This window comes from Harpia harpyja, chromosome W, assembly GCF_026419915.1.
Source record: "Harpia harpyja isolate bHarHar1 chromosome W, bHarHar1 primary haplotype, whole genome shotgun sequence".
Classification (NCBI taxonomy): domain Eukaryota; kingdom Metazoa; phylum Chordata; class Aves; order Accipitriformes; family Accipitridae; genus Harpia; species Harpia harpyja.
Window position 1 is genome coordinate 11,282,876 of NC_068968.1, and position 20,237 is coordinate 11,303,112.

General features: G+C 39.6%; 1 protein-coding gene across 5 annotated transcripts in view; it reads left to right on the forward strand.

Moving 5' to 3' along the window:
* LOC128136092 (chromodomain-helicase-DNA-binding protein 1) overlaps window positions 1-20,237 on the forward strand; it is an 84,398-nt gene that overhangs the window by 61,822 nt on the left and 2,339 nt on the right. For 4 of the 5 annotated variants that reach the window (XM_052775194.1, XM_052775197.1, XM_052775198.1 and 1 more), the window contains 13 exons: window positions 543-719; window positions 925-1,085; window positions 2,880-2,921; window positions 3,670-3,800; window positions 4,237-4,375; window positions 5,094-5,244; window positions 6,837-6,959; window positions 7,328-7,462; window positions 8,636-8,893; window positions 9,327-9,467; window positions 17,847-18,025; window positions 19,858-19,954; window positions 20,163-20,220. In XM_052775194.1, the coding sequence (XP_052631154.1) occupies window positions 543-719; window positions 925-1,085; window positions 2,880-2,921; window positions 3,670-3,800; window positions 4,237-4,375; window positions 5,094-5,244; window positions 6,837-6,959; window positions 7,328-7,462; window positions 8,636-8,893; window positions 9,327-9,467; window positions 17,847-18,025; window positions 19,858-19,954; window positions 20,163-20,220 (1,792 nt within the window). The remainder of the gene's footprint in view (window positions 1-542; window positions 720-924; window positions 1,086-2,879; window positions 2,922-3,669; window positions 3,801-4,236; window positions 4,376-5,093; window positions 5,245-6,836; window positions 6,960-7,327; window positions 7,463-8,635; window positions 8,894-9,326; window positions 9,468-17,846; window positions 18,026-19,857; window positions 19,955-20,162; window positions 20,221-20,237) is intronic. The other variant, XM_052775196.1, reaches the window with a different exon arrangement.

A 20,237-nucleotide genomic window follows, 5' to 3' on the forward strand; every position in this document is an offset into this window, starting at 1 on the left:
AGTACTAAATCACTTTCCTGCTAATCATTCATTTGCAACATATTGTGATTTCTACAGTTTATTAATGTTTGGTTAGTTCTACATTATTATAGTTTCATATTAACTCAGGCATTCGGTTAGACTTGCTTTCTGCTTTGAAGGAAATTAAACAACAATCATCACAGCTATTGGGGAGGCATTTCATAGTGTTTCTATATTACTCAACTTGTAAAAGAAGAAAAAGATTCTCATCTTTATATTCAGCCATGTTGCATGGAGTGTGTGCGTTTCATATATGAAAATACTTTCATTAGAGACAGTGCTTCATGAAGCATTTTATATGTGTACATTTTTGTGTATATATAAATAAATAAAATATGCCACTCTGAACTAAGTTTTTCTAAAATATTGATTACTGACTCTTTGTTTAAATAAAATCATGTTTAGTGGGCATGGTTGATGGTTGGACTCAATGATCTTGAAGGTCTTTTCCAACCTAAATGATTCTATGATTCTATGATTCTGATTGATTTGGCGAAAATACTTATGTTCCAATAAATAAGGTGGCTAACTTTTCCAATATGGATGAAGATGACATTGAGTTGGAACCAGAACAAAATTTAAGAAACTGGGAAGAAATCATTCCAGAAGTCCAGCGGCGACGAATAGAAGAGGAGGAAAGACAAAAAGAGCTTGAAGAAATATATATGCTCCCAAGGATGAGACACTGTGCAAAACAGGTATCTCTGGGTTTTGACCAACTAACTGATTTTTTTGTTGTTGTTTGTTTGTTTTTTCATTGCTGTTGTTTTGTCTTGTACTTTTGGGTTGGGTGGTTTTCACACGTGGCACACACCCCCATTCCCCCATTTTTGACAGGCTAGATAACACATTAATAAAATGTTTTAGTCACGTAGCTTTGAACTACTTAATCTGAAATTCCAGATCAGCTTTAATGGAAGTGAAGGGAAATGCAGTAGGAGCAGAAGATATTCTGGATCTGATAGTGACTCCATCTCAGAAAGAAAACGACCAAAAAAACGTGGACGACCACGAACTATTCCTCGAGAAAATATTAAAGGATTTAGCGATGCAGAGATTAGGCGGTAAGATGTGGGGGGACATGTATGTTTAAAGGGACAAAACATATTTTTTTATCGTTTCAGAGTTTGAAAATATGGAAAACAGTCTATTTTTCCTGAATTTAGTTGAAAATTTTATTCTAGGCATTATAGGCTTTACTCTGTGTAGTTTGGGGTGCTGACATAAGGAACTCTTATGTCCAGAATTTGAACCTATTTTGGTGAGGGATAACATTGGGTTCGAAAAATGTTCGCAATTGTTTTAAAATCTTTTAATATGTATTATTCTTCCTGCATCCCCTGAAGACAGTGATTTCAAAAACCAGTTTCTAAAATCGGTGAGCTCTTTTTTTAACTCCACAAACAAAATATTCTACTTCCCATCATTTAACCTAAAAACTGTAGTTGAAGAAATGATACGCACATTTTTGTGAAAATACCTACAAAAGGTTCAGCGAGTTTTGTTTTAAATTTCTTGCCATTGTAATTGAATTAATGTTATATGGTGCTTTTTAAAACTAAAAAAAAAAAATTAAATAAATACAAAATCCATTTTGATAAGTTGTTGTGGTTTAACCTCAGTAGGCAGCTAAGCACCACACAGCTGCTCGCTCACTTCCCCCAGAGGGATTGGGGAGAGAATCAGAAGGGTAAAAATGAGAAAACTCGTGGGTTGAGATAAAGACAGTTTAATAGGTAAAGCAAAAGCCACACACGCAAGCAAAGCAAAACAAGGAACTCATTCACTACTTCCCATTAGCAGGCAGGTGTTCAGCCGTTTCCCGGAAAGCAGGGCTTCATCATGCGTAAAACTTACTTGGGAAGACAGATGCCATAACACTGAATGACCCCTCTCCCTCCTTCTTCCCCGCAGTTTTTATTGCTGAGCGTGATGTCATATAGTCTGGAATATCCCGTTGGTCAGTTGGGGTCAGCTGTCCCAGCTGTGTCCCCTCCCAACTTCTTGTGCACCCCCAGCCTATTCACTGGGGGGGCAGTGTGAGAAGCAGAAAAGGCCTTGACTGTGTAAGCACTGCTCAGCAATAACTAAAACATCCCTGTGTTATTAACACTGTTTTGGTCACAAATCCAAAACATACTAGCAGGTATGGTGCTCTGAAGAAAATTAACTTTATCTCAGAGAAAACCAGTACATAAGTGAATCTGTACAGCTGGTCCCATCAATACTTGGTGCTAAAAATACTTTGGTAGAAGGACGATAAATTGTTTTGCGAAATGCTACTTTGCTTCTGTAATTTAAGTATTCATGTTTCTCTAAAATACTGTAAAGCTTATAAAATATTTTTGATTATATAAATAACCTTAAAGAGCCTTGTTTCCTTTTCATTTCATCTAACACATAATGGTTTGCTGCTTTTGTCAGGGGTATTCTTGTGCTTGCATTCCTTTATCTTTCATATTATGTTTTCCTAAGTCTTAAAATCACCTTAAAATTGTAGCTAGCTCCTCTTTATTATGAGAGGCCTAACATAATGTCTGAATTCTCCATTTACTATAAATCCACATTTGATTTTTATGATTAGACACATCACATTGCCGAATCCTTTGTCTTGTGAAACTAATTAGTAATTTTTTGAAATAAATTGTATCTTCTGTTGTTTTATTTACATCAGTTATTAAACCAAATAGAACTCTGGCTTTATATGTGGGTTATCTTGATATATTAAGCTGTCCTAGTCTCTCTAGTTCTTATTTTCTTTGCATCCGCATAGCCTTGTACTAAGACTTTACAAATACATTTTTAAAACCAGTGTAGTTAAGCATACATTTTTTAACTGCAAAATTTTCTGTTACTAGGTTTATCAAGAGTTACAAGAAATTTGGTGGCCCACTTGAAAGGTAAACTTATTTGATTATATTGGTATAGCAACTTGGAACCTTGTTTTCATTAAAATTAGAACAATACACCGAGAAATCTTAGGTTGAAGAGAAAATAGTGTGCCTAATCTTTTGCCTTGACTATAACATGAATTTAAATTAATGTTTTTTTCCTTTCTTCATATATGGTATGTATGTAGACGGCCAGTTTGACAAATCTTTAAATTTTGCAAGACTGCTTGTTTTTCTTTATATTTTACCTACTGTCTTCTTTAATCTGCATTAGTGACAATCGTTCAGTTTTCTTGTTTGATAGAGTGGATAAAGCCGTCGGCTTTCAACAGACTAACTGCCAGTTTTGCATTTTTCTCATTGTCAGTTCTTATTTTAAGCTTTCTGTATTACTCTGTATTTTAAGAATAATTTCCCACCTTCATTTTCTTTAATAGTATTTATAGTCTATATGATCATCTTATATATATTAGTTCCTTTTCTATTTAAAAGAACGTGTAGTAATTTAACTCAAAACTGTATAGTTAGGGTCCTTTATAGTTCCTGTTGTATTGTCCTCTATGTGAAACACCCTTTTTTATAGTTTCTGTATTCTTTTCTATAGCTGCTTTTAACTGCATGGATCAAAATTGTACACAGCATAGCAAGTGTGGGTGAATGATAACTTACATGATCACTTCTCTAGTTTCAAAATCTGAAGGAGTCATTCATAATACTAAAGTTTGAGAGCTGTAAAAACATATTTGTTTTCTTACAGGTTAGATGCTATAGCTAGAGATGCTGAACTAGTTGATAAATCTGAGACGGACCTTAGACGTCTGGGAGAACTTGTACATAATGGATGCATTAAGGCTTTAAAAGACAATTCCTTTGGACAAGAAAGAGCAGGTAAAGTGTGTTTGGGGATGGGGGAGAGGAATAAAAAGTGTCAAGACATCTGAAAAATTCTTGCACTCTGATTATAACAAAATAATTGTGTTAGGGGAAAACATTAACAAAATGTTAGCATGCTAGGTGATTTAGAAAAAAGGATTATAGTAAGAAGACTTTTTGGGTTTGGTTTTTTTCCCCCTTTCCCTGAGTGAGTTGTCGTAGTAGAATGCAGCATGTTTTTGCTTTACCATGAACTTTAAAATTAATCTGCTATTATTATCTGGAAGACCTTGAGATTCTGGAGTTTAATTAAAGCGTTTGGTTAAGAAAAAGTAATTTGCTATAATTGAATGTCTGCTGCTATAGCATCAAACTTTCTTTTTTCTTTATGTTTGTCTATAAGATACACGTAAAGGCTAAATATTTTAATAATTTGGTCCTTTATTTTAAGGAGGTAGACTTGGGAAAGTTAAAGGCCCAACATTCCGAATATCAGGAGTGCAAGTGAATGCAAAGCTAGTCATCTCTCATGAAGAAGAGTTGGCACCATTGCACAAATCCATTCCTTCAGATCCAGAAGAAAGGAAAAGGTATTTTTTTTGTTTTCCTAAAGGAAGCCATAATGTAGAAAGTTATTCAAGGCTTTTATGCATATATTTAAGCAATCCAGGCTCTAAGCACACTGGGACACCAGTGTTGCTCCATTCCCTCTAAGAACTGGCAGCAGCAATCTGCTCCACATTCTTACTTTATTCTTTCTTCCCTCTCCTTAGAAGTCAGTATTTGCTTTGGCTTCTGAACTGTATTCATTGGGGACTGGGTTCAGTTACTCTTAATTATTCTAGACTAGAAATTAGGCTTGTTAAGGAGCTGCTTTGTGTCACCTCTACCTGAGAGAAAGCAATATTTGTCAAAGTGGAGCAGATGGTAATTGTTGGTAGTTGTTTAGCCCTCTGAACTTTTTAGCTTGCTACCTTGTGTATCATAGTCCCTAGACTATCTGCTTATTCAGTTAGCAGTTACACTTGAGTAATATTTTAAGCTTATCTTAATGGTTAGCCAGTTCTGACTCAATCCATGGCCACAGATAGATGTCTGTTGTTCTTTATATCTTAATCTTGATCTGCTTTAAAACATGTTTCAGTACTGATTTCAATAAATATTTTATAGAAATTGTAAGAAAACCTGATAGATATCTGGATTACTTACCTAAATATACCAGGATCTTAGTGATGTGTGGCATGTTCCCCTCTCCCTTGCTAAGTTTGAGAAGATTGCTTATTTATGTTTCTAATTTATTTCTACTAGATATGTCATCCCATGCCACACCAAGGCAGCTCATTTTGATATAGATTGGGGTAAGGAAGATGATTCCAATCTGTTAATAGGTATCTATGAATATGGCTATGGCAGCTGGGAAATGATAAAAATGGATCCTGATCTGAGTTTGACACAGAAGGTATGTCATCTACAAAATTCATCAAGGACTTTTTTGTTTAGGTAATTGTCCTGGTTTCAGCTGGGATAGAGTTAATTGTCTTCCTAGTAGCTGGTATAGTGCTATGTTTTTGAGTTAGGTATGAGAAGAATGTTGATAACACTGATGTTTTCAGTTGTTGCTAAGTAATGTTTAGTCTAAAGTCAAGGATTTTTCAGCTTCTCATGCCCAGCCAGCAAGAAGGCTGGAGGGGCACAAGAAGTTGGGAGGGGACACAGCCAGGGCAGCTGACCCAAACTAGCCAAAGGGGTATTCCATACCATGTGACATCATGTCTAGTTTATAAACTGGGGGGGTGGGGGTGGGGGGTATTGCCGCTCGGGGACTAACTGGGCATTGGTCGGCGGGTGGTGAGCAATTGCATTGTGCATCACTTGTATATTCCAATTCTTTTATTATTATTATTGTCATTAGTGTTATCATCATCATTATTAGTTTCTTCTTTTCTGTTCTGTTAAACCGTTCTTATCTCAACCCACAAGTTTTACTTTTTTTCCCTGATTCTCTCCTCCATCCCACTGGGTGGGGGGGCAGTGGGTGAGCAGCTGTGTGGTGCTTAGTTGCTGGCTGGGGTTAAACCATGACAGTAATAATGCTAATAACAGTTACTAAAAGAGCTTATTTTATGATAACTGAAATTGCACAGAAGCTAGGTCAGTTGTACTCCTTTGTATCCTTCTGGTAAATTATTAGATTTCAAGATTTTTTGTATTCAGTTGAAGTATACCTTCTTAGAGTCTGTTATCTTTCTGTATTTCTATGTATTTGGATCTCTGTCACTTGAATTCATTCTCTTCCATCTTTTGCTTCCCTAGTTTAAATGCTCTAGTTGTGTTAATTTTATTCTTGATCTTTTGGAGGGAAGGTTGTTTTGGGGTTTTGGTTTGGTTTTCCTGTCCCTGGTTTCTTTGCTTGAAACTCTTTCATTCGCAACATGAGAATAGCTATACTCATCAGATTAAAAGTAGTGCAATGGCTGCTTAGAAATAGTGAGAAACATTTAGGGAAAGACTGGAGTGAAGCAAACTCAATTGACATTGCCAACAACCTGTAGCTTTGGGATTCGAGGAGCCAGGGTTGTATACAAATCTGTTTAATGATATCCTGCCCCTGCCTTCCATTAATTTGCTTGTTTTATGAAACCACTCATTTATATTTTTGGCTTCTGAAATATCCTGTGGTAATGAGTTAATGCATTTAGAAGCACAAAGCAGAACTAGGAGATCTGTGGATGACAGGAGCTCTGAATTTTTTAGATAAACTATGAGAGTGGAAACAGAAATCTGAGGCTAATTTCTTGAGTTTACTGTAAACTTTGTGAGACCATTTCCAAGACTATATTAGTTGTGTGTTTGGGGAAAAATAAAACATTTAAGAAATTCTCCATTCCTTGAAGCATGCTGGCATATTGGTCAGGTATAGTTGGAGTAGATTTTTTTTTTACCTTTTTTTTTTTTTTTAATTCAGCTTTTTCTGTTCCCACTGCTCCAGACTAGCAGCTTCCTAATTTGATAATGTGTACTCGTAGTTGATACTACCATTGCTCTCCTCAGATTTTACCTGATGATCCAGATAAGAAACCCCAGGCCAAGCAGTTACAGACCCGTGCAGATTACCTCATTAAATTACTGAATAAAGACCATGCAAGAAAAGAAGCGCAAAGACTTACTGGTGTGGTAAGTAAAACTTGATATTCAGTAGCGAGATTACATAATATGCTTATGGGCATGTCAGCAGATACTTGTTTTATTCTTAGTTCCACTCTTCTTTGTTTTGTGTAATTTTTCTCTGTATTGCTAATCATATTATATGGGACTAACTCAAGGAATGAATTGCAAGTTTAATATTGTTTTATTCTCTCTTATTTGTATATATTCTCTACTGTTGCATTAGGCTCGGTCTCCAGTCCTGAGAAAAGTGGTGGTCATTAGTGGCAATAAATAAAATGAATGCTTTCTTTAACATAAAAAACAAATCTTTTTCTGCAACTGTGGTGCAAAGATGCTTGTCAGTTGACACAATAAAGGTACTAATTTGCATTCAGGGCAATTCAAAGAGGAGGAAAACAAGAACTAAGAAGAATAGAGCAACAAAGGCTGCAAAAATTAAAGAAGAAATAAAAAGTGACTCCTCATCACCACCCTCAGAAAAATCTGATGAAGATGATGAGGATAATGAGGTAAACATCATTCATATGGTAAAGATGGCTATTCAGTTGTTTCTAATAGTAACGCTTTCTATTTGATCTTCTGTTTGACTTAAAATTGAAGCACTTGAATGGCATCCTCCTTCTGTGGCAATTAATATTGCATCAATATAATCACATGGAAGATTATATCTATTTTAATTTAATGATAAGCCCATAGCTCAGACATTATGATTAGTTTTCCAAATTATATTATCATAAAATAATGTTGTCACCCAATTACAAGTAACATTGTGCAATTTCAATGTTCTTTAAAGACTTGAGCATTGTATCTGCTAGAAATGCAATTTTAATGTAACATCTGAATATAAAACTAATGTTTCTGACTAATCCATTATTACTACTGATAATGATTCTTCAGGTAGCAACTTTTGTTCAGGCTCAGGAAAAAAAAATCAAGCTTGATTAGAAAGAACAGCATGAATAAATGATGTTTTGAGACATGCAAGTGAATGCTTCTGTGTATGTCAGGGCTTACATTATTCTAATAGACTACTCAACTTTGTTATGTTTTTATTACTTCTGATGTATCCCTTTAGGCCTCTGTTTTTGTTGGATCATTTATTTAAATTTATCACACAGCAGAAACCACTAGGGGGGAAACAGATGAAGTTTAGGGGCCATGTTGCACCTAATTTTGAAAGAACACCAGATTCTTCAGAACACCTCTGGAAAAGAGAAAGTTGGAACTCTGTTCCCTTCTCCTGTGACTGTGAATGTTTAATTTGTGGTCAGTAAAAAGTTACTGGAACAAAGCTAACCAGAATAGAGGTCTTTTATCATCACCATGCCCTGAAAAATCAGTTCAGTCTTGTGATGCCTCCTTCCTTATTGTTTTTAGCTCTTTGCAGCTTAACTACCTTTTACAGGGGCAGATTTCTTTGGGGATATGATAGTTAAATGGACTTAATCTCTCACCCACCTCCATTACCCCTGCCCAATCAGTACTTGTTTTGTGTCACATCAAGGAAATAAGTGAGTAGTCCTCATTTTGTTTTGCAACTGCATCCAGCTCCATTTGATAGGTGTTAAACCTAAGTCTACAGAAATCACACACAGATAAAAAGTACATTTTAATCTGATGGTTACAAAACTTGTATAGTTAGGAACTCAATTTGATGTGACATATATGCTTGTGTATTGCAGGATGAGATTGTTTCAGTGAAACATCCGCATAAAAAAATAAAAGCAGAAGAAGAAAATGAAGAAAAGCCTGAACCAGACATTGGTATAAAGAAGGAAGCTGAAGAAAAAAGAGAGACAAAAGAAAAAGAAAATAAGAGGGATTTGAAAAGGGAGAAAAAAGAAAAAGAGGATAAGAAAGAATTTAAAAATATTAAAGAAAAGAGAGAAAACAAAGTAAAAGAATCTACACAGAAAGAAAAAGAAGTAAAGGAAGAAAAGGTAACTAGGTTTATTTTTCTTATATACCACTAGAAAAGGCCACCAGGTTTTTGTGAACAATTTTGAGTTGAAAAGGTATTTTGGATCATTTACTTTACAGTTGTCATTTCATTGAAATCTTTTGCATCATTTGAAGTTTTATTTTTACCACTTGTAACTACAAGGACAGGCAAATGAAATGGGAAATTACCTCTTTAAAGATGCATAGCTTAGTGGGACTGAGAGTGCAAATGGTGCAAGAAACTTTCCATTCTCCTTCTCCAACCCTCGGAGAGAGAAAATAAAAGGTACTGTCATTGAATGTCAGAATTATTTTTTTTTCTTGTTATTATTGAAGAGAAGGCAGTAATTACAGTGATTGCCTAATTACAGTATAATTCCAGCCCAAAAATAAGGTTTGCTTATCAGATACATTTTCATATTTTGTTCTTAGGTAAATGAAATCAAAACTGAAAATAAAGAAAAAAATAAAAAAGTTTCATTGTTGGATATTCCAGTTCATATTACTGCAACTAGTGAACCAGTTCCTATATCTGAAGAATCTGAAGAACTGGATCAGAAGACATTCAGTGTGGTAAGTCCCTTGTTGATAACTTAGTATTTACACTTGATATTCTAAATGAACACAATTTCTGATGTTCTTGATTCTGCTATTAGGCATTATAACACAGATATCTATTGCCAGTAAAATCTTAGATCAGTGAAGGGTTATTGACACTATACTAAAGTCAGTTTTGTTTTCAGGCCAGCAGTTTTATTTTATTGCATTTATGCAGTATAATGAAGAGTATTTGTCTAGTCATCTGTGCGCTGAATAGTTTTAAAATACAGACTGTAAAGATCCGCCCTCAAGAATAATTCATGGATACTGCTTCTTAAAGGACAGAACCGAATGAATTTTTAATGCGGCTGCTGTAGTCTCTGGCTTGGCCTTATCAAATACCCCTTTGTTCTTTGTAAGCTAACAAGAGAAATTAAGTTTCAAAGTTGCACTTGAAGTATTACAGACTTCCTGTGTTAGACAGAGGAAGGAACAAATCCTAAAGTCTGTCCTGGTTTCGGCTGGGATAGATTTAATTTTCTTTCTAGTAGCTGGCATAGTGTTATGTTTTGGATTTAGTATGAGAAGAATGTTGATAACACACTGATGTTTTCAGTTGTTGCTAAGTAGTGTTTAGGCTAAAGTCAAGGATTTTTCAGCTTCTCATGCCCAGCCAGCAAGAAGGCTGGAGGGGCACAAGAAGTTGGGAGGGGACACAGCCAGGGTAGCTGACCCAAACTGGCCAAAGGAGTATTCCATACCATGTGATATCATGTCTAGTATATAAACTGGGGGGAGTTGGCCTGGAGAGGGGGGACAGATCGCTGCTCGGGAACTAACTGGGCATCGGTCGGCGAGTGGTGAGCAATTGCATTGTGCATCACTTGTTTTGTATATTCCAATTCTTTTATTATTATTATTTTCATTTTATTTTTTAATTGTTATTATTATCATCATCATTATTATTTTTTTCCTTTCTGTCCTATTAAGTCTTTATCTCAACCCACGAGTTTTACTTTTTTTTCTGATTTTCTCCCCCATCCCACTGGGTGGGGGGAGAGTGAGCAAGCAGCTGCGTGGTGCTTAGTTGCTGGCTGGAGTTAAACCACGACAAGTCCTTAGAAATATCTTGCCAGACTAATATCTCTGATACCAAAAGAATTTCAGTTATATCACTACTTTTGACCACAACAGAATCAATACTGGAAGAAAAAAAGGTAGGTAAACTCAATCTATGTAAAGTTTTATAGGTCGATTGGGGCCTTTGGAAAGATGCTAAGGAGTTACTTTGAGCAGCTACTTTTCTGCTGTGGAAGTTCTATCATTCAGGTCTCAACAGTTGTCTGTTACTGCCAGACAGGTTTACTGGGTCTACTGTGGTGCTGGCTGTGAGAGGCAAATTATCTTGTTTTCTCATCACTATGGTACTGACCAGTTTATGTATGTAGGGTTTTTGTTTTGTGTTTTGTTTTTATCTAAATAAGTGACTCATCCATAATTTCCAGGATATCTTGTGTGTGGCTAGGTAACTGAAAATCACTCTATTCCCATGTACAATTACACTTCTCTGTTCACCTCTACACTTAAGCAGTGTACTTTGTAAACTGTCTTTTTAAAGGTTGCTTTAAGCTGTGGTTAGTGCAATATGTAATGTAGCTGCTTAATTACTTAATGGCATGAACTGGTAATGGAACAGCTTCACTGATTTTTTCAGTTGTCCCTAGATGTTGACACAGTGATGGTGATGTTCCCCAAAATCACAGAATCATGGAATGGGTTGGGTTGGAAGGGACCTTAAAGATCATCCAGTTCCAACCCCCCTGCCATGGGCAGGGACACCTTACACTAGACCAGGTTGCTCAAAGCTCCATCCAACCTGGCCTTGAATACTTCCAGGGAGGGGGCATCCACGACCTCTCTGGGCAACCTGTTCCAGTGCCTCACCACCCTCACAGTAAAGAATTTTTTCCTAATATCTAATCTAAATCTACCCTCTTTCAGTTTAAAACCATTACCCCTCATCCTATCACTACACTCCCTGATAGGGTCCCTCCCCATCTTTCCTGTAGGCCCCCTTTAGGTACTGGGAGGCTGCTATAAGGTCTCCCCGGATCCTTCTCTTCTCCAGGCTAACAACCTCAACTCTCTCAGCCTATCCTCATAGGGGAGGTGCCCCAGCCCCCTGATCATCTTCGTGGCCCTCCTCTGGACCCGCTCGAGCAGGTCCATGTCTTTCTTATGTTGGGGGCCCCAGAGCTGAATGCAGTACTCCAGGTGGGGTCTCACAAGAGCGGAGTAGAGGGGGAGAATCGCTTCCCTCGACCTGTTAGCCACACTTCTTTTGATGCAGCCCAGGATGTGACTGGCTTTCTGGGCTGTGAGAGCGCATTGCTGGCTCATATTCAGTTTTTCATCCACTAATACCCCCAAGTCCTCCTCAGGGCTGCTCTCAATCCACTCATTGCCCAGCCTGTATTTGTCTTTGGGATTGCCCCGACCCAGGTGCAGGACCTTGGACTTGGCCTTGTTGAACTTCATGAGGTTTGCATGGGCCCACCTCTCTAGGCTGTCAAGGTCCCTCTGAATGGCATCCCTACCCTCCAGCGCGTTGACTGCACCACACAGCTTGGTGTCCTCTGCAAACTTGCTGATGGTGCACTCAATCCCACTGTCCATGTTGCCAACAAAGATGTTAAACAGCGCCAGTCCCAATACCGACCTCTGAGGAACACCACTCGTCACTGGTCTCCACTCGATTGAGCCATTGACCACAACTCTTTGAGTGTGACCACCCAGCCAATTCCTTATCCACCGAGTGGTCCATCCATCAAATCCACGTCTCTCCATTTTAGAGACAAGGATGTCGTGTGGGACAGTGTCAAATGCTTTGCACAAGTCCAGGTAGATGATATCTGTTGCTTTTCCCTTATCCACCAACGCTGTAACCCCATCGTAGAAGACCACCCAATTTGTCAGGCACAATTTGCCCTTAGTGAAGCCATGTTGGCTGTCACCAGGCACCTCTCCTTATTTTCCATGTGCCTTAGCATAGTTTCCAGGAGGATATGCTCCATGATCTTGCTGGGCACAGAGGTGAGACTGACTGGCCTGTAGCTCCCCAGGTCTTCCTTTTTTCCCTTTTTAAAAATGGGGGTTATGTTTCCCCTTTTCCAGTCAGTGGGAACTTCAGTGGGCTGCCACAACTTCCCAAATATGATGGATAGTGGCTTAGCCACTTCATCCGCCAGTTCCCTCAGGACCCACGGATGCATCTCATCAAGGTCCCATGGACTTGTGCACCTTCAGGTTCCTTAGATGGTCTCGAACCTGATCTTCTCCTACGGTGGGCGGTTCTTCATTCTCCCAGTCCCTGCCTTTGCCTTCTGTGACTTGGGCAGTGTGGCTGGAGTACTTGATGATGAAGACTGAGGCAAAAAAGTCATTGAGTACCTCAGCCTTCTCCATGTCCCGGGTAACCAGGTCTCCCTTTTCCTTCTGGAGAGGGCCCACATTTTCCCTAGTCTTCCTTTTATCACCGATGTACCTATAAAAGCTTTTCTTGTTGCCCTTGACATCCCTGGCCAGATTCAATTCTATCAGGGCTTTCACTTTCCTAACCTGATCCCTGGCTGCTCAGACAGTTTCTCTGTATTCCTCCCAGACTACCTGTTCTTGCTTCCACCCTCTGTAGGCTTCCTTTTTGTGCTTGAGTTTGTCCGGGAGCACCTTGTTCATCCATGCAGGCCTCCTGGTGTTTTTGCCTGACTTTCTCTTTGTTGGGATGCATCGCTCCTGAGCTTGGAGGAGGTGATCCTTGAATATTAACCAGCTTTCTTGGGCCCCTCTTCCCTCTAGGGCTGTATCCCATGGTACTCTACCAAGCAGATCCCTGAAGAGGCCAAAGTCTGCTCTCCTGAAGTCCAGGGTAGCGAGCTTGCTGTGCGCCCTCCTCGCTGCCCTAAGGATCTTGAACTCCACCATTTCATGGTCACTGCAGCCAAGGCTGCCCTTGAGCTTCATATTCCCCGCCAGCCCCTCCTTGTTGGTGAGAACAAGGTCCAGCATAGCACCTCTCCTTGTTGGCTCCTCTATCACTTGGAGAAGGAAGTTGTCATCAACGCATTCCAGGAACCTCCTGGATTGCTTATGCCCTGCTGTGTTGTCCCTCCAGCAGATATTGGGGTGGTTGAAGTCCCCCATGAGGACCAGGGCTTGTGAATGTGAGGCTTCTCTTATCTGTCTATAGAGGGCCTCGTCCGCTCAGTCTTCCTGGTCGGGTGGCCTGTAGCAGACCCCCACTATAATGTCACCTGTCCCCTGCCCTCCCTTTAATCCTGACCCATAAGCTCTCGGTTGGCTCCTTATCCATCATCAGGTAGAGCTCCATGCACTCCAGCTGGTCATTGACATAGAGGGTGACACCCCCTCCTCATCTCCCCTGCCTTGTCGCAGTAGAGACGGACACGACAAACATCAGATTGTGCCAAAAATGGCCGCTTTATTGTTCTAACAAGCCTTTTTTATAACCTTCTTCAGGGTATGTGTTCATATATGATTGGTTTAGTTAGTAACTAACAATTCATGATTGGGTAACAGTTTTTCTGCGGATTCGCCAAGACGGTTCTTCTTATCACTTTCTTGCTCAGGACTTTCCAGACTCTCAAGGATACACTACGAGCTGCTCAAGGTCACGCTGCTCATGCACCGTCAGGCATTCAGCAGATTTGCTGCATTCCCCGACAATGCCTATCCTTCCTAAGGAGCCTGTATCCTTCCATTCCAACACTCCAGTCATAGGAGCCATCCCACCACGTCTCCATGATGCCAATAAGATCATAGCCCTGCAGGCATGCACACGCTTCTAACTCCTCTTGTTGATTCCCCATGCTATGTGCGTTTGCATAGAGGCATTTAAGTTTGGCCTCCAATGAAGCTGACTTACTGGCTGGAGTGGCTGGAATTCCTTTGTGCTGCTCTTCAGGTGCTCTCCTGCTGACCTGTGATCCCTCTCCAGGCTCTGGGCATCTATTGCTGGCACTGGCATCAAACTGGTAGGAGTGGGATGGATTGAGGTTCCCCTCCCCTGGCAACTTTAGTTTAAAGCCCTCTTCACCAACCCCTCATATTTTTGATTCTGGATATACAAACTTGCTTCTCTTCCTTAGTGGGAGCAATTCTGGTTTGGGTTTGTGTATTGGTATATTCATCATTATGCCATGGTCAGGTGCAATCTAATTAGCATGTTTACCTTTTCAAATGGAAATTACTGCTGTGGGTTGTTGAGGCTAACTCATTTGACTTCTTGTCTACCTTGTGACAGGTAAAAATATGCATTTCATCTATCTACCTTGCCATTGTGATTGAATGGTATTTCCAAGCAAGTGTCTATAATTTAAAACATGCTAACTGGTTTATCTGCATTTACTATTAACACATTTGAATTAGTGTGAAAATTCAAGAATGCACTTATGAAATATATCTGTGGGTACATCTGTGTTGTCATCACTGTTACTAATTTAGGCACACCTAAACTAGCTTTATCCTAGATAGCTCGGTTTCTGTCAGTATCTGCATAGAACTCAGGCTTAAAAACTGCTCAGAGAAGGAATGCTGATCCTCTATTGAATGCCAAGTTTAATTGTTGCAGAAAGTATCTACTTAAAATATATTAAACATTCTCATACTTAATCTTGACACTGAGTTTGTATAGCCTTCAAGGTCCTAAAAAGTAAAATAAGTCTTGCCCTATATACTTGTGCTGAAAGTTAAACCCATGATTGTAAAACCTAGTTATAATAATTCATTTCCCTCAGAAAATCTTTATATTAAATTAGTGCTTTCTTACATTTTTAATATTTGTTACAATCTAATGCTTTCATATAGGAGTAAATTTTCAACTGGATTTAAAATACTACTTTTTCCAAATGAAAGCTTGTAGTAAAACTAAAAGGGCTGTGAGCAAAGACTTGTTTTTCATTTGGCTTACAACAGTACTGTCTTTGCCTATTGTTATGGGTTTGTGTGGCGGGTTTTTTGGTAGCGGGGGAGAGGGCCGCATGGGTGGCTCCTGTGAGAAGCTGCTAGAAGTTCCCCTGGCTCCAAGTCGGACCCGCCTCTGGCCCAGGCCGACCCAATCAGTGACGGTGGTAGCGCCTCTGGGATAACATATTTAAGGGGAACCTGCAGTGAGTAGGGGAATTGGAAATGTAAGAGGAACACCTATGCAGATACTGAGGCCAGTGAAGAGGGAGGGTGAGGAGGTGATGCCCCTGCAGCCCATGGAGGTGAACGGTGGAGCAGATGCCCACTTGCAGCCCGTGGAGGAGCCCGCACTGGAGCAGTTGGATGTCCCTGAAGATAGCTGTGACTCCATGGGAAAGCCTGCGCTGGAGTAGTGTGTGACTGAAGATCCGCCCGCGGAAAGGACCCATGCCAGGGAAGTTTGTGAGGAACTGCAGCCCGCAGAAAGGACTCACGTTGGAGACGTTCGTGAAGGACTGTCTCCTGTGGGAGGGACCCCACGGTGGAGCAGGGGACGAGTGAGGAGTCCTCCCCCTGAGGAGGAAGGAGCTACAGAGACAATGTGTGGCGAGCTGACCCCAACCCCCATTCCCTGTTCCCCTGCGCCGCCGGGGGGAGGAGGTAGAGAGAACCGGGAGTGGAGTTGAGCCGGGAAGGAGGGAGGGGTGGGGGGAAGGTGTTCTAAGGTTTGGTTTTACTTCCTAATATCCTTGTTTTGATTTGATTTGTAGTAAATTAAATTGATTTTGTTTCTTCCCCAAGTTGAGCCTGTCTTTTGCCCGTGACCATAAGTGGTGAGTGATCCCTCCCCGTCCTTGTCTCGACTCACAAGCTTTTCTTTATATTTTCTCCTCATCCCACCGTGGCTGGGGGGGAGGAGTGAGTGAGCGAGCGACTGCGTGGTGCTTTGTTACTGGCTGGGTTTAAACCACGACAGTCCTTTTTGGCGAGCCAGGCAGGAGACAGAGGAATAATTAGAGATATAAGGCTAGTAATTGGGAGAGGTAATGGGCAAAGTACGGACTGAACAATGTTAGTGAAATACCCCTGGGAATTTCGGTTATTGTAATTGTGGTGGAGGAATGAGGGATAGATTGTGTGTATATTGTCCACTTCTGCTTGGTATTGTGATGGTGATTATGTTAAATTTTGTGGGGAAGTTTTTGGGGTTTTTTTTGTGATGTGAGTGAAGTTTGTCATTTTAGTGATAATTCTTGAATATGTGATCCGCAGAGGGGAGAGGTGGAATGTTATGGGTTTGTATGGAGAGGTTTTTTGGTAGCGGGGGAGAGGGCCACAGGGGTGGCTCCTGTGAGAAGCTGCTAGAAGCTCCCCTGGCTCCAAGTCGGACCCGTCTCTGGCCAAGGCTGACCCAATCAGTGACGGTGGTGGCGCCTCCGAGAACATATTTAAGAAGGGGAACCTGCAGTGAGTAGGGGGATTGGAATATGAGAGGAACACCTATGCAGATACTGAGGCCAGTGAAGAGGGAGGGTGAGGAGGTGATGCCCCTGCAGCCCATGGAGGTGAACGGTGGAGCAGATGCCCACTTGCAGCCCGTGGAGGAGCCCACGCTGGAGCAGTTGGATGCCCCCGAAGATGGCCGTGACTCCATGGGAAAGCCGGTGCTGGAGCAGTCTGTGACTGAAGATTGGCCCGCAGAAAGGACCCATGCCAGGGAAGTTCGGGAAGAACTGCAGCCCGCGGAAAGGACTCACGTTGGAGAAGCTCATGAAGGACTGTCTCCCGTGGGAGGGACCCCACGGTGGAGCAGGGGAAGAGGGTGAGGAGTCCTCCCCCTGAGGAGGAAGGAGCTACAGAGACAATGTGTGGCAAGCTGACCCCAACCCCCATTCCCTGTTCCCCTGCGCCGCCGGGGGGAGGAGGTAGAGAGAACCGGGAGTGGAGTTGAGCCGGGAAGGAGGGAGGGGTGGGGGGAAGGTGTTCTAAGGTTTGGTTTTACTTCCTAATATCCTTGTTTTGATTTGATTTGTAGTAAATTAAATTGATTTTGTTTCTTCCCCAAGTTGAGCCTGTCTTTTGCCCGTGACCATAAGTGGTGAGTGATCCCTCCCCGTCCTTGTCTCGACTCACAAGCTTTTCTTTATATTTTCTCCTCATCCCACCGTGGCTGGGGGGGAGGAGTGAGCGAGCGACTGCGTGGTGCTTTGTTACTGGCTGGGTTTAAACCACGACAGTCCTTTTTGGCGAGCCAGGCAGGAGACAGAGGAATAATTCGAGATATAAGGCTAGTAATTGGGAGAGGTAATGGGCAAAGTTTAAAGCACGACACCTATATAAATAGCACAGTAAGGGTGGGTCATGTTTTACAATTTTCATTATCTTTTTATTTTCATTTGAATTAATGTATTCCTTTTTTACATTTTATAGTGCAAAGAAAGAATGAGGCCTGTCAAAGCAGCATTGAAACAACTGGATAGACCAGAGAAAGGCCTTTCTGAAAGGGAACAGCTGGAGCATACTAGACAGTGCCTAATCAAAATTGGGGACCACATTACTGAATGTCTAAAGGAGTACACAAATCCTGAACAAATTAAACAGTGGAGAAAGTAAGTTATTCTGCATTATTTTTCTTGTTTCTTATTCTCCCTTTCTTGTATTTTTCTGCTGTTTTAAATAAGGACTTATAAAAAGATGATTATAAATGGCTCCATTTTTTAATGGATTCACTCTTTCATACTTGCATAGCAATGCATTTTGTCCAGAAGGTGGAGTCATCTTACTACTTAAAACCAAAAGCAAACAGAAAATAACTGTTTAGAGTATATTTAATATTTAGTGGAAAAGAGTTCTTATCATTAAAGAATCTGGCTTTTTCAACTTTGAAGTTTGTTTTGTTTTCGGGTTTTTTATTCATGCTAAAAATAGGCCATTATAAGTGTGTGTGGTGAAGTTTGAATGATTTTGAGTTGCAGAATCCTTTAAAAAGAATAAAAATATACTCTAAAATGAAATCAGATATTAACTATGACTTTATAAAAAACCTTTATCATAACTTACTCAGAGATGTATTTCAAAATGAAAGAATTTTAAGTGTTCTTATGCATCTGTGAGGTGATAACTGGAAAAAATAAGAAAAATGTTGGTTTATAAACTTGTTATATTTTGTCATTAAGTTCTTAATACAATTAAGTTAGTTTTATCATAATGTGCACTTTAATCCTTTATGGTTGCAAATCTATCCTGCACTTCCATATACAACACTTGGTCAAGTGTTTAATTTCCTTGCAGACTGTTAACATAGAATATTTCTGCTGTTTGTACTTGCTTTACTTCAAAATATTAGGGTGAACTGAAATACAAAAACAATATCTATGTTTTAAAGACACCTTGGTAAACGTTATATTTCTTGAAGTGGAAATTCATAGTAGAGCTACTATAATATTAATTCATAATAATGCTACAGTACCATCCATAGATTATTAAAATATGTATTTCATCTGTCTTTAATAAGACATAGAATTTAGTAAAGGTATTCATTCTATATTATACAGATGTCATTGGGCACACTGTTGGCTGGTTGTGTCTTTTGCAAACCTCTAGGCCAAAACTATGTTTAAATCATCACAGAGAAAGAGCAGATAGATGCTTCTTGAGCCTATGCACTTGAGATGTTTCTGAACTAAACGCTAATTAGAACAGTAGTATTCTGTAATCTTTTAAGCACTCCACCTGTAAACTTTGCTAAAAGAATTCTAGACTTTAGATCTGGTGTCTGTGATCATAGAAGCAAATGTCTTTAGGGTTTTGGCTTCTTGACACCAAAAGAGTTGGTTTGTTTTCCTTTCTTCTTTCATAGCATAGATTAGGATCAAAGTTTTTGCCATGCTACTTCCATCCTCTTTCAGATTTCTCATTTGGTTTCAAAAGCTTTGACTAGGCTTTGGAATTCTGTGGAAAAATCCTGTCCCTGATATCTGTAGGAAATAAGGCATGTAGGTCAAATTTCTTACACTGCAAGAGATTTCAAGTTTGGAAGAATCTTTACTGAGTAGTAAATACTCAAGTTTTCTGACATATTTCAAACAATCTTTCAGAGGACTTGCACAACAAATTGAAAACTATATCTTTATGCAATTGCACAAATCATTCTATTAACAGAATTGCCATTAATACTACTTTTCACGCGCTTTGCATTCTGCAGTCGTGATAAATATTACAAAATGACAAATTGTTAAAGGAATTAATTTCTCAAATGTTTGAAATACAGCTAAATAATGCTTGCTGTGCAGCTAGGTAATATTCTGTGTAACAGACTTTACAATGATTTCAGTTTACTGAAGTACTGTAGAAATAATTTCATTTAAGTCCATGTTCTGTTGTATGATACAATAAAAACTAATATATGGAAGAATTATAACCTCTCTTTCTTTTTCCTCAGAAACTTGTGGATTTTTGTCTCTAAGTTTACAGAATTTGATGCCAGAAAGCTGCACAAGCTGTATAAACATGCAATCAAAAAACGCCAAGAATCTCAGGTAATACTTTCAGACTCTCTAAATATACAAATATATATTCTAAGTTTTATAACTGTTTTATTAAGTATAAATTAATTAAACTCAATATATTTGAAGTGTATTTTACTGTTCATAGTAAACTAGTTTGTTTTCTTAGGATATTTTTCTGAAGAATTCAGATGCAACTTTGGGATTTATCAATGACAATTTTTGTACTTGTCTCTTCTAGCAACACAGTGACCAGAATACTAGCAGCAACATGAATACACATGTAATTAGAAATCCAGGTAAGAAATCTTGGGCA